Source organism: Tachypleus tridentatus, chromosome 13 (genome assembly GCF_004210375.1).
Source record: "Tachypleus tridentatus isolate NWPU-2018 chromosome 13, ASM421037v1, whole genome shotgun sequence".
In the NCBI taxonomy this organism is placed as follows: Eukaryota; Metazoa; Arthropoda; class Merostomata; order Xiphosura; family Limulidae; genus Tachypleus; species Tachypleus tridentatus.
The window spans coordinates 114,166,525-114,180,530 of record NC_134837.1 but is presented as its reverse complement, the minus strand read 5'-3'; the positions used below and the strand labels follow the sequence as shown (position 1 = coordinate 114,180,530).

The 14,006-nt window shown below is 34.7% G+C and overlaps 1 protein-coding gene across 1 annotated transcript in view; it reads right to left on the bottom strand.

The window, feature by feature from the left end:
- LOC143238676 (sedoheptulokinase-like) overlaps positions 1-11,743 on the bottom strand; it is a 32,380-nt gene extending 20,637 nt beyond the window's left edge. The window contains 1 exon segment of the mRNA XM_076479104.1: positions 11,046-11,743. Coding sequence (XP_076335219.1) covers positions 11,046-11,671 — 626 coding nt within the window. The 5' untranslated portion in view covers positions 11,672-11,743.
- Positions 11,744-14,006: the final 2,263 nt, after the last annotated feature.

Genomic DNA, 14,006 nt, shown 5'->3' with positions numbered 1-14,006 from the left:
GAAGTAAGATATGGCATTGTCATTGAAAAGGTTTATGCTGCGGTTTGCTACAGCTTTGTCAGGGTGAAATTTTTCCACAAAACTTTGTAACTCTCCCCATTTTCCACACATTTCCTTGATTAGTGAACTTAGAACATCCTCCCTTCCCTCCTCCTCATCTGAAGACACTTCCTCAGTTGCCTTCTGGTGCTGCTCCTTCTAAAGGTCTTGGAGTTCTTCCGTGGTGAGCTCAGTGTTGTGGTCTTCCACCAACTCCTCCACATCATCACCACTCACATTCCAGCCTATACACTTACCTAGTGACACAATATCCTCGACAACAGGCTCAGCCTCAAAGCCTTCAAAGTCTCTATTTGCTACTAAGTCTGGCCACAATTTCTTCCAGGCTGAGTTCATGGTCCTTAAAGACACTTCCCTCCAGGCTCTGTCTATGATCCTCAAGCAATGGAGGATATTAAAATAATTTTTCCAGAACTCTCTGAGGGTTAACTCTGTGTCAGAGGTCACTTCAAAGCACCTTTGAAACAGTGCTTTGGTGTAGAGTTTCTTAAAGTTCGATATGATCTGCTGGTTCATGGGCTGAATGAGAGGAGTCGTGTTAGGGGGCAAGAGCTTCACTGTGATGAAACTGTACTCCTCCACCAACCCGTCCTCCAAGACTGGTGGGTAAGTAGGTGCATTGTCCATCTCAAGAAGGGCCTTGAGTGGCAACTGTTTTTCCGTGAGGTAATTCTTTATACTTGGGGCAAACACTTCATGGACCCACTCCATAAAAAATTGCCTGGTTACCCATGCTTTACTATTAGCCCTCCATAAGACATTTAGTTTACTTTTCAGGTCATTTTTCTTAAAAACCCTCGGGTTCTCAGAATGGTACACAAGCAAAGGCTTAAGTTATAAGTCCCCACTTGCATTACTACATAACAATAGAGTTAGCCTGTCCTTCATTGGCTTGTGTCCTAGCAGTGACTTCTTCTCCTTGGTGATGTAGGTCCTCTTTGACATTTTCTTCCAAAAGAGGCCTCTCTCATCACAGTTGAACACTTGTTGGGGAATAAAACACTCAGCTTCTACAAATTCCTTAAATTCCCTATGACCTTTATTTTTCAGTATGGTGCAGACTGTAGACTTCGCCATACCAAACTGTGTAGCAAGGTCAGACGCGCGAACACCGCTCTCATACTTCGCTATGAGATCTTTTTTCACCTCTATTGTGGCTATAACAACTTTTCTTTTTGGTTTGCTGTTTTCATTATTCTTCTTTGACCCCATGGTGGGTTATTTAATCAAAATATTTAGAAAAACAACAAAAACAAAAAGAAAATCAAGAACGTTCACAGAAGATTTTAGCGGGGCTGTAGACTGAGCGACAGGTGCGGGTAAAATGTTTTGGGCAAACGCGGCGTGAGCCGAAAATGGTCGAAGGGTCGTTCGGGTCATCAGTCGGGTTATTTCGGGGGTTCGGGCCACGACAGCTTGGTTCGGGAACCGAGACATTTTTTTCTCAAACAATATATGTTCGAAAACCGAATTGTTTGAGAAGGGTTTGTTTGTTTGTTTGTTTTGGAATTTCGCACAAAGCTACTCAAGGGCTATCTGTGCTAGCCGTCCCTAATTTAGCAGTGTAAGACTAGAGGGAAGGCAGCTAGTCATCACCACCCACCGCCAACTCTTGGGCTACTCATTTACCAATAAATAGTGGGATTGACTGTCACATTATAACGCCCCCACGGCTGAAAGGGCGAGCATGTTTGGCGCGACCGGGATGCGAACCCGCGACCCTCAGGTTACGAGTCGTACGCCTTAACACGCTTGGCCATGCCGGGCCTCGAGAAGGGAGTCGTCCGAGAACCGAAGTACCACTGTATATGCTACACTCTGAATTATCAGTAATCATAGATAAATCTAATCAAAAACACTTGATGTGTGATAAAATGGATACAGCCAAAAAAGATTGAGTCTGTGACCTAAAGAAATGAAATCAAAACTGGTGGCCAAACTGGTAGCTACACTTATAGAACTGATAGAAATTTGATAGCAAGTATTTATTAGATAGCTAGGCCGCGTTTATATTCAGCTTGGGGCATGGTGGTAGGTCAAACGAAATACTTAGCAATGCTGTATGTGTAGCTACCAGTTTCACCGTCAATTTCGCTTCATTCCTTTAAGTCGCACTCTCAATCCTTAAGTAACTGATCAAAGGAAAACAGTACGACTTTACGATGCAATTGTAACCAACACCACATGGCAAACTATAAAAGTTGCCAAAAAATATAAAGAAATTAAAACAATAATTTTCAACATAAATAATAACACTGAACAACAAACCACACTAAGAACACAGCCACAACAACAGACTAGAAAAACACTACTTTCTAAATCAGTAATGCAAAAACAAACCATAACAACATACGCTAATATAGTTAAAAAACATCCACAACAGACCGAACCCACAAATATTATAGAGCAAGTTAATACAGCTAATTCCAACATACAGCAAACAAAACAACGAGTAATAAATAATAAATAAAACTCAGAGTATTCAGTGATGTCGAAAAAACCCACTTGTAGAGAAAAATATATATGTAAAAAACGGCTCGTTTGGGTTGAGAAAATATTTTACGTAGATATTTTAAATATTTAACGTTGTTCACTCCTCTACGTAAAATATTTTCTCAACCCAAACGAGCCGTTTTTACATATATATAAAACTCAGAGTATCTACAACACAACATTACAAAACCTCGAAAACTCATCATATGATAAATAGTCCAATAATAGAGGCTATCAAAAACATTTTTAAAGATTTCATTGCACAATACCAAAACCAGAAAACAAACAAGACTGTATTAATGCAACTACTAACACTGTAAAAATTCACAATACACTGATAATACTGTACAAACATTAATGGGTACGAAATCAAAGGCCTAATAATACAAACTAATCCTGATATTGTAGTAATAACTAAAACTCTGTATTATACACAAAATTCAGTTAAGTGTTCAGGATATATTACCTTAAGAGTAGATAGAATAAACAGAAAAGACTCCAACATGGCCATAGCATTATTGTATAAATCTACTCTTTCTATTGCTTAAATAGATATTCAAAACAGTAACGAAAATATTACCATTGATGTTAATGTATCAGATAATAGAATAATAAAAATAGCTCGAAATTACTACTCTTTATCAAAAGTTCTGGACACTCAACTTCTATATTAATCAATAGAATACGATAAATAATCAGTGATAATAGGTGATCTTAGTATGGTAAACATAAAAATTTTGACTGCAATGAAACAACACTAAATGGAATAAGGCTTTTAAACTATTCTGGTTATGTGTTGTTAAATGACAACGCTCCTGCCCATACTGGTGATAAACTAGGTTTATGCATCAGTACAACAGAACTAGCAAATTAATGTCCAAATGTTCATGTTGAAAATGATATAAATAGTGATCATCTACCTGTAACCTGCGGCTTTGATCTCACACCTCATCATAATCACACAATAATAAAACCTAAATTTTATTATATGAAAACTGATTGGTCTAAATAAGCAAATGAATTAGAAAAATTATTATCAAATTTAATAGTTAAAATTGCACAACAGTTTATGCATAATGTCAAACAATCTAAATGCCACTGAGAAAACAATAGTATAACAACAATCATACAATTGTTACACAAAATGAAAACCACATGTACATATAATAGAAATGATCGAACGAATAAAATTACTCAGAAGACAATACATGGATAGAGGAGTTCCAAATGTTAAAAAAACAAATTAACTTCATAACAAATAAAATAAGAAATGAAATTAAACAATTAAAACAAGTTAGCTAGAACAGTTACTGTTCCAACCTAAATGAATATACTGATTCAAAAAATTTTGGACACATTTAAAAAAAGATTAACAATCAAAATTCTCACAATTATCCGACTTCACACTACAATAACAAAATAGCCTACAAAAATAAACAGAAAGCAGAAGCTTTTACAGACCAATTTTCTAGCGAATAAATAGCAATAGGATCACAGATTTTCTGGAGATCGCATCAAAATTGCCTGATGTTCAAAATGGTTTCAGAAAATTTCGACAAACAAACTGATTATTCAGTTAGACTTACTGAAAATAGACAGCCATACAAACAAACTGATTATTCAGTTAGACTTACTGAAAATAGACAGCCATACAAACAAACTGATTATTCAGTTAGACTTACTGAAAATAGACAGCCATACAAACAAACTGATTATTCAGTTAGACTTACTGAAAATAGACAGCCATACAAACAAACTGATTATCCAGTTAGACTTACTGAAAATAGACAGCCATACAAACAAACTGATTATCCAGTTAGACTTACTGAAAATAGACAGCCATACAAACAAACTGATTATCCAGTTAGACTTACTGAAAATAGACAGCCATACAAACAAACTGATTATTCAGTTAGACTTACTGAAAATAGACAGCCATACAAACAAACTGATTATCCAGTTAGACTTACTGAAAATAGACAGCCATAACCAAAAGAAATGCATTGTCGCTTGCTTCCTGCGTGGCAAAATGGTTTAAGATTAAAGTGAAAAGAAATGGAATTACCAACAGGAGTTATCCAACTTTCCTGACAACAGAAAATGTATAGTAAATGTTGAGGGCACCTACTTGAAATACTTTACTCCAAAGGCGAGTGTTTCTAAGGGAGTAATAGTTAGTCTTACCCTGTACATCATTATGTAAACGACGCGCCATTAAATAATATTTATTGTACAGGGTGGCCCGTAAGTCCTTACCCATCCATATGTTATTGTGTTATATTCCATTTCGCATGTATTATAAATTTGTTTCTATTTTTCAGAGAAATATGGCCGATGTAAGCCCATTTACAATTGAAGAGCGTATTGTGACAAGTACGCATAATATTATGCAGCGAGAATGACGGATACCAGTTCTTATGCAAAATTTTAGGCCTGACGTATGATTTAAAATTAACGTGAAGAAAACACATACCCGAAATTACGTAATAAAAAGTGTGACAACGAGCAAACTATCTCAAAAGACTATCAGGCAAAAGCACAGGAGTATTCACAGAAATTTTTATTAAAATTTATAAACAGTAAATTAAACCAGTAATAGAATATGCGTGCCTAGCATAGTTAAAGATAGCAAAAACAAATCTTAAGAAATTGCAAAAAATACAAAATTCTATACTTACCACAGCTTTCAGGGTACTAAAATTCATAATTATATAAAAAATGCCAACTTAATCTATCTTTTAGTGGAAATGACAGATAGCTCGTTTCGCTACTGTAATAAGAATGTATACAAGAATTTGTTAATAGAAATATATCGCTATATCATACATTATGTTGACAGGGCGAAGCACTTCTCACCATTAAATTTCTGTTCGAAATAAAACCACCTGCACTAGAAATTAAAATTATTTTGCTGAACTCGGATATCATCGTTGTAGTTAAAAAGGTATACTTTGTGCATGAATACGCGCTGTTAAATCTCACTTGAATAAATGTAATTTGATTCCGAAACTACTTGTGATCATACATAAATAACCAAGTAGACGGTATGAACTGTTCCAAGCATTTGTGACCAGGTTAAGCGAAGAATTTAAAATTACACTAAATGCCATTATCATTATATTCAAGGACATGGCCCCGAAAAAGTTAAATCAGTGTTCTGTGTTAGTACATTTGACAGTTTTAAAATCATTATTTCAGAAAGGTGGAAGAGGTAAAAAATGTACCTGACCCTTCCATGTCCTGAACGACCTAAAACCCGGTGTCGAACGTGCGAACTCCATCCTTTTTCCACACCTACCATGTTTTGATCGGGCATCATGACTTTTGTGAATACATACTGACAAACCACAGCAAGTAAGAAAACAAACACCGAAATTTTTCAACTGTTCATTTATGACAAGACTGAATATATCATAGCACAGAAAAAATATTTTAAAAGCTATGCACAAAACAATTATAAAAGTTGACATATAAATAATATTGCGTTCAATTAAAAAACTAATACAAAATAACACAGAGAACTTTATTAAAAACAGGACTCTTGTAACAATAGTTAATATATAGTGTTGCAAACGTACTCGTAACAACTTGAGAAACATACACCTCACTTTGACTATTACATTACGCAAACCATTCTAAAGAACGTACTTAAAGCGCAGTTAGAAATACATAAACATTCTTTAAAGTACAGTAGAAGATTTCCAAAAATAAAACTTCTTCAGATTTGTATAAACGTCACAAACTGTATAGATATGGCGCTTGAAAAATTCTTTACTAGCCACATGCAGTTTTTATTTACAACGACATGAGCAGCCAAACTATTTGAAATAATGCGTTTTCCTTAACAAAAAAAAAAAACAAAGAAAAAAAACGTCTGACCCAGTCTGTTCTTGGATTGCCACGTATCTGTAAATTAGATTAGTTTCTGGGGGAGGATCCTTCCTCAGTAACTCTGATTAGTAGATAGCAAGCCTTAGTCTTGTTCTTCAGGGTTACTGATAAGAGGCTCGGCATGGCTAGGTGGTTAAGGCACTCGACTCATAATCTGAGAGTCGCGGGTTCGAGTCCCTGTCACACCAAACATGCTCGCCGTTTCAGCCGTGGATACGTTATAATCTGACGGTCAATCCCACTATTCACTAGTAAAATAGTCCAAGAGTTGGCGGTGAGTAGTGATGACTAGCTGCCTTCCCTCTTGTCTTACACTGCTAAATTAGGGATGGCTAGCGGATAGCCCTCGCGTAACTTTGCGCGAAATTCAAAACAAGCGAAACCACTACTGATAAGATTTGAAGTCCGCGAAACTGGTTTTAATCAGTTACGAGCAGTAAAGCCAAGAATAGAGTGGAGCTCATGTTTATTTATCAATGGTAATACAAATAAATTACAATGCTTGAAGCACCACTACTGCTAGGAAATGAACTATCACAAAAGTAGTAATGTTGAACACTATTTAAAGTGCTACCGATACGATCTTCTAGTACAGACAGGCGTCGAGCTTCTTGAGAATTAAGTGTAAATATAGTACACAGTAAATCTATTATTATAATTGAAATGGATAGTGTTACGGCCGGATCGATATATCGCCAAGTCCTTTAGCCAGATATTCGAATTCAGTCACACAGCAGTTGAAATGTTTATTTGAACAAACAGCTTCGTTATTTTTGTTGAACAATTATACGATGGAAATGTAAATAAATATTAAGCTAAACAAACTAAAGACTGAAGGATATGCAATAAAGATACATTAATGACAAATCTTATAATAATAGCAAGTGAATACTCATGTGATGGGTCATACTAGTCCTGACTAGTTCTTACTTACTTCCATTAATTTTTTTCAGAGTCAAAATAATCTTTTAAGATTCTAGTGTTGTCAATGTGAAGTATGACGTGCAATATATGTTTGTTTGTCTTTTGAATTTCGCGCAAAGCTACACGAGGGCTATCTGCGCTAGTCGTCCCTAATTTAGCAGTGTAAGGCAGCTAGTCATCACCACCAACCGCCAACTTTTGGGCTACTCTTTTACCAATGAATAGTGGGATTGACCGTCAGATTATAACGCATCCACGGCTGAAAGGGCGAGCATGTTTGGTGTGACTGATACTCTTTTAGCAAAATTCAATGAACAAAAAAGTGCACAAACTTTTCATTTGAAATGTAAACATTGTTCTCTGGGACTACCTCAACTAATGTTTGCTATCAGTGGCATGAAAACTAACAAACTATGTATTCGCTGATTACCTTGGCTTACTTAATATGCAAAGAGTCATGTGGAGTTACTTTGAACAGGTTGATGGTTTTTATACAAAGTGTACTGTGTACTACGATGATTTCACATGGTAATCTTGAGATCCCTGATCGAGAAAAACCAACACAAATTTAGGAAACAAACGCCAGAGAGGAAAAACGTATTGAATGCGCCAGACTACATAACTGTAATCCAATAATACAATCTAAAAATGCTTCTTCTAATTGAAAAAAATATACTCATGAGTGAAGTATGTAAAATGCTTTGCTGGAGACTTAAACATAGAAAGACTAGTTCGCCTCTGGCACTTGTAGATACTGCCCACTTCTGGATTCATGTCCAAATAAAGCAAATAATATTAATTGGAAGTAAACAAATGATGCTGAAAGAAAAGAAAGTAGAGTGATGAGAAGGACAAGCACCATGAGAGGTCAAAACTGAATTAGTTTAGAAGAAAGCGAGATGAATGATGTTGATTGTAGAGAATATGAGAACGCTGAAGCCTCTAAAACTATTATTGATGTACAGCTTCCATACTTCATGGCTTTCAAATCTGGTAAAAAAAGATTCTGAAGCTTTGTGTTTATAGCAAATAAACATTGAATAGATTTAACCAATAACAATAACTTAATCATAACTGTGTCGTACGTTTCTATAACTGGGCAGTAATTTTATGTCTGAACGAGAAATAAAACAATATATGTTTCCACGAAAATGATATTCTTAAGAGTTAACCAACAAAATTTATAAAAAACGGAGTAAGTTTCAAGTATAAAAAAATATAAAAATTTTAGTGAGAATGTCATAAGCGTCACAACAGGAAGTAAAACATCTTCATTGATAACTACATCTACAAAAAAATACTTCAATTAAATCTCCTCTGCGATGTAATGCTGTGATGGTAGCTCATTTGTAAACTAGTAAAATTCTTTTTCTCATGAATGGTGAACATTATTGATTGTCAAGTGTGACCACACTGTTGTAGAACTGTAAACTAATTTCATAAAAGGCCGCAGGCCGGTCTTTGGTCTATAGGCCTAATAGCTTTCCTCAGGATCAGACAGTTATATCTGGCGTCAAGGCAGGTATTTTTGCTAGTAAAGGTGACGCAACTTCTACTCTTCTAAAACACGAACAACCAATAAAAAAGCATATTTAAGACTACAGTCACTTGTAAAAAACTTCAGTGTCTACTGATTTAATATTCAAGGTGAGAATGTTTCGTCACACTGATTTTCATACCAAACAACAAACCATTCTGGAGCAGCATAAAAAAAGGAAAATGATGGCACATTATATGGATCAACGTGTTAAAAGTTATATTATGCGCATGATAATTAACCATATTCACTAATGAAGGATTTGTTAAGGAAGAACAGCCACAATACAAATCTTCAAATGAAAGTTATTTTTTCTAAAAATTTTGTGTGTCATGATGAAAAGGAACACCGCACATTATTACAACTCCTGATTTTCTGAAATATCAGCAAAACTGTATTTATCTTATAATACTCAGTAAAAACATAGTTATTACTTATTTTAACAATGTTTGAACATGTTCAAAACTAATGTCTACACAACATGATTTCAGTATGCCTCAAAATAAACATGCACTGAATTTACAAACAAGAGGAAATTCAATACCCGATCTTCTTTAAATACTTTTGAAAGAAAAAGGGAACAAAATGCGTTTTTACTAATATCATCAATAATCACTTGTCCTTGATGTAGGCATGTTTAAAATTAATATAAGATGATTCTCAGAAAATCAATAATTTCAGAAATTATCCTGAATGTGGATATTTATCATCACTCTCTGACGAATGATACCACAAGCCACTTTAAACTAAAAACTACAGAATCATCTTTAGAAGTAGCTTAGCTGGAATGCAAAGCAATCCAAATTCAAATTCGTTTTATACCAGGAATTACTGAAGAGCAGTAGAACGAAAAACTGAAACAGAGTTTGTGGAAAGATCACTGAGATTTCAAAATCAAGTGTACTATATATAATATTCTTTTATACTGTTATAATTTGAAAGTGTGTATATCTTAGTGCATTCACGGGTCAGCAACCTGCGCCTTTAAATTCTTTTGGTTAGTCCTTTTACTGAAATAGGGGTTGCATGCATTACGGCTGTATCAAGTTTGTTTACCCACAGTGTGGTTGAAAAACTTCCATAAATTACGCTCTCTATCTGTCGTAAAGTAAGCGAATGTCCATAAAACTTACTTCCAATATTATATGTATGCGTTTGAAGATGTTTTTTTACTCACACAGTAATACAGAGCCGAACTGGGACGAGAAGGAATGTCTGCAATTGTCTTGAGTTTACAGGACCGAAGGATTTCCCCAAATAAAAGAAAAATGTAAACCAAAAGCAAAACTTGATACCTCTCTGAAAAACAAACGTTTGAACCTGTGTCACTATAAAAACTATTTGATTTATTCCATATAAACATATGCATTATATTATTATTCTTTGACAAGTTCCTCCGATTAATTTTTCATAAACATTTGTTCGGCTATTCGTTGTCGTTATTTTATATTTATTATAAATACTAGAATTAGTATTTTGTATATTATTTATCCATCACTTGAAACGGAAGTTACTTCATAAATCACAAACTTCTTTGTGGTGCTTTTCGGAATAATTTTTGTTTTGAATTTTTCCCCAACTGCTCATTGACAGTTTATTATAACTTAATTATTTCTACGTATGATCGAGGTGGAGGCTACAAAAATGAAGATAGCCTGATAAGTGCCATCTGCAACAATATTTTATTATATTAATATAACTGACTAAAATAGGGGCGGGGACAATATATTTACTGTATTTCATAGAAGAATGTATTATCTAAAATTGTTTAACACAACACAAGTTTCATGTTAAATGTTGTTTGTTTTAATAAAATAAAAATATAACTATGCAAAGGTTATATGTAAAGTCCGTACATCACTATGTCTAAGTACGAGAAAATAATAGTAAGGGAAAGCCAGCACGAGACGGTTAAACAGTTCTAGATAATTCGTTCACTTATAAAATATAAGAAATATCTGTTATTTTTTCCCATTTTAATCAGTTACATTGATATAACAAGATATGGGGGGAATGGGCAGTTACCCTACAACTAAATATAAAGCCGTAAGGATCCTACAACAAAATCCCTCATCAAGTCTTTAATTCCACCCTGTAAGTGACACGTGATCTATGACCAATATATTAACTAAATATTTACTTTTCGGTGTTCCATGTTCCCGGTACAGTGTCAAAGTAACCCCAACTGGAAGCATTTTGGGTTGTCATTTTCGGGACGTTCAGGCCACACAGCATTGCCACAACCAAATCCTGGATTGTTCCAGCCCTGTCGTACCGCCCCAATAAGTCGGGTTTGTTTCGGGCTAGCCACAGCAACGTGGCGCAACCGTGTCCTGTGCTTAACCGGAGATGCGAATGTGGTGGCGGAAGACTAGCCAAGAATGCCGGTGAACAGCGACCATCCTGCCAAGTGTAAAGACAACTAACGTCAGCCACCTCGTACCTGCCGTAGCTGTTTCGCCTCCAGGCCGTTTCTTGTTTCCACAGCACACAGCCATGCATCTGACCTGAAACAGCTATTCTGCGGACGCGGGAAAGTTGCTCCTTCGACAGTTGGGACAAACAGAACTGGAGTGCAGTACAAATTTTATGGACATCCTGTTCACTCCCTAACGGCCCTAGCTCACTAGCCACGGTGGCTTTAGTTTCACGTGAAGAAGTCTCAACCACAGCGTTCGTGTCATCTCTGAGAAGACAAACTTTAACAGTAGTAGTTCCAATGTCTACGCCTAACACGTTACTAACACGATTGCGTCCTGCAGCCATTGTATTCTATACTAAACTACCTACAACCTGCTAATACTTTTGCCTCCTTTCAACTACTACTCTGGCTAGCAGCCTTACAGAATACTATCCGAGATGGCGCTGCTGCTCTTGTTGTCACGACAACCTACACAAATGTCCTTGTGAAAACTTGCAGAATATAGAGCTATATCACTTTTAGTTTTTCATAACAGCCCACAGTAACGAAAAGATTCTATTTTCATTCTTTGTTTTGATTGTTTTATACAAAACGTGTTTAAAATCGCGACCATTCGTTTAACTTAAAACAGAACTAAACGATTACTATATTTATAAACCTTGATCTCAAAGAGGGCTCAAATATAACAATATGAATGGCTTAAATACAAGTAAAAGATAGAATCTAATTAGAGTTCCATGTTACATTTGGGGCAGTTTCAGATATCAGGTTAGATTACTACATATCATTTAATGTAGTTTAAAACATTATACTTAACGTTAAGAACACAATATGAAAATTAATATATTTTTTTATTTAAAATGTTCCGCCCATTTTTCTGAAACGTAACAACTCAGTGCTGAGTGTTAAACAGCATTGTAGTTAAAATTTTACAACGTAAAGTCTTTTAAATGTTGGAGTAAATTTATGAGTGTCACAGTTTAGCATGTTATACTGAATATTTGCAATACAGTTGTGATTGTCACGATAATTTACACTGAAGCCTGTACGACATTTTAAAATTATTTAAAGTGTTTCAAAATGTAAAATAGTTTAAAGTCACTATATTGTTAGGATACTTCAATGTATTTAAAAGTTTTACGATACTGGATGTTAGACGATTGCTTGTTTATTTAAGCTCCTGTCACAAAAGTTTCACTATTTTTTAAATACCGATGAGTAATTATTTCAAATGTTCTACAATGGCCTGTGTTCGCTGCAAAAAAAAAAAAATAATAAAAAAAAAAAATAGCTGCTTCAACTGTATATCCGTAATGGGGAAGTAGTGGTTGGGAAGTGTGTTAGATAACATCATATGTCAGCAGTTGTGTGCCTACACATTCGAAGGTCCAAAATAGCCACGTGTGTGTATATATATATATATATAAAGGTCGATACTGGAAGCTGTCTTAATGTATTACTCTATCATATTTTCTGACTCCAGTTTTGTTGAGCTTGCTACTTCCTTTATCTAGTTTGTTTTCTTAGCTACCGTAAAATTTGTCTTTTTATTTTAACTAGCTTATGAATGGTATAGTTTATTTTCATTGATGTTGAAAATTGTCGTTCTGATTGTAATAACCAAGTAAGTAATAGAGGTTAAGAAAATACGTTGAAATTCGTGTTTCTCCTGCTTCTGTTATGAATTCAGTTTAAGTGAGTTCAATAACTTTGATCATATTATTGAAAAAACATTTTATTTGTTTGTTATTAAGCACAAAACTACACAAACGGTTATCTGTGCTCTGCTCGTTATACGTATTAAAACTCGGTTTCTTGAGGTATGAGTTCAGAGACAAACTGCAGGTGGAACATTCTGTTTAATTTATGCCCCAGACTGTGTTGAATTGAAAAGGCATGTTTGTTCAAAGGTAGTAAAAATGTACTACGCTATATTTCCTGGCTTTAATTTTCAAAACATATGGCTAGTAGACGTATAAAGCAGAATGTAATTTTTTGTTCTTTTATTGGAGAGATAGAGAGGTTATATGTTCGATTAACTGAAGAACACGCGAGCTATCCATTATATGTTTAAGAAGTCAAAGAAAATAATTAAAGTTTGAACATACCTAAACTTTTCCTTTAGAACAAAACGAAGTAAAAAAAAACGTTTTATCCAACAATATAAACCAACCATTGATGAGTACCCAAAAGTCACGTTCAAGAGGCTTAATGGACTAGTCCAAACCGATATTTTTTCCCCTCCTTAATAATGGCCGGTCTTCAAAAGCTATTACAAGTGTTTTTTATTTGTTTCCCGTTACTTTACGCCGTGGTTAATCCGGTGAAACATATCTAGTTTGTAAATTTCCTTTATATGGAATCTATAAAATCTATAATATATATATTATATATATCTATATTTTATAGATGCATTTATTATTTTGATTATTTATATAAAGATCACCCATTCATTATATTAGATATAAGATCTAAAAAAAAAGAAACAATTTCAATATCTTTGACTAATTTATGTTTAAACAGAACAGCTAAGACCTTGTAGGAAAGATGCATGATACATACAATTGAGTGCATACAGTAGACAAAGATGTTTTAGTGAGAGTCTGCAGAAGTTATGTACACCTAATGATAAGAATATGTTTTCAACTTTTATTCGCAAGCCTTACATGTGGAATGAAA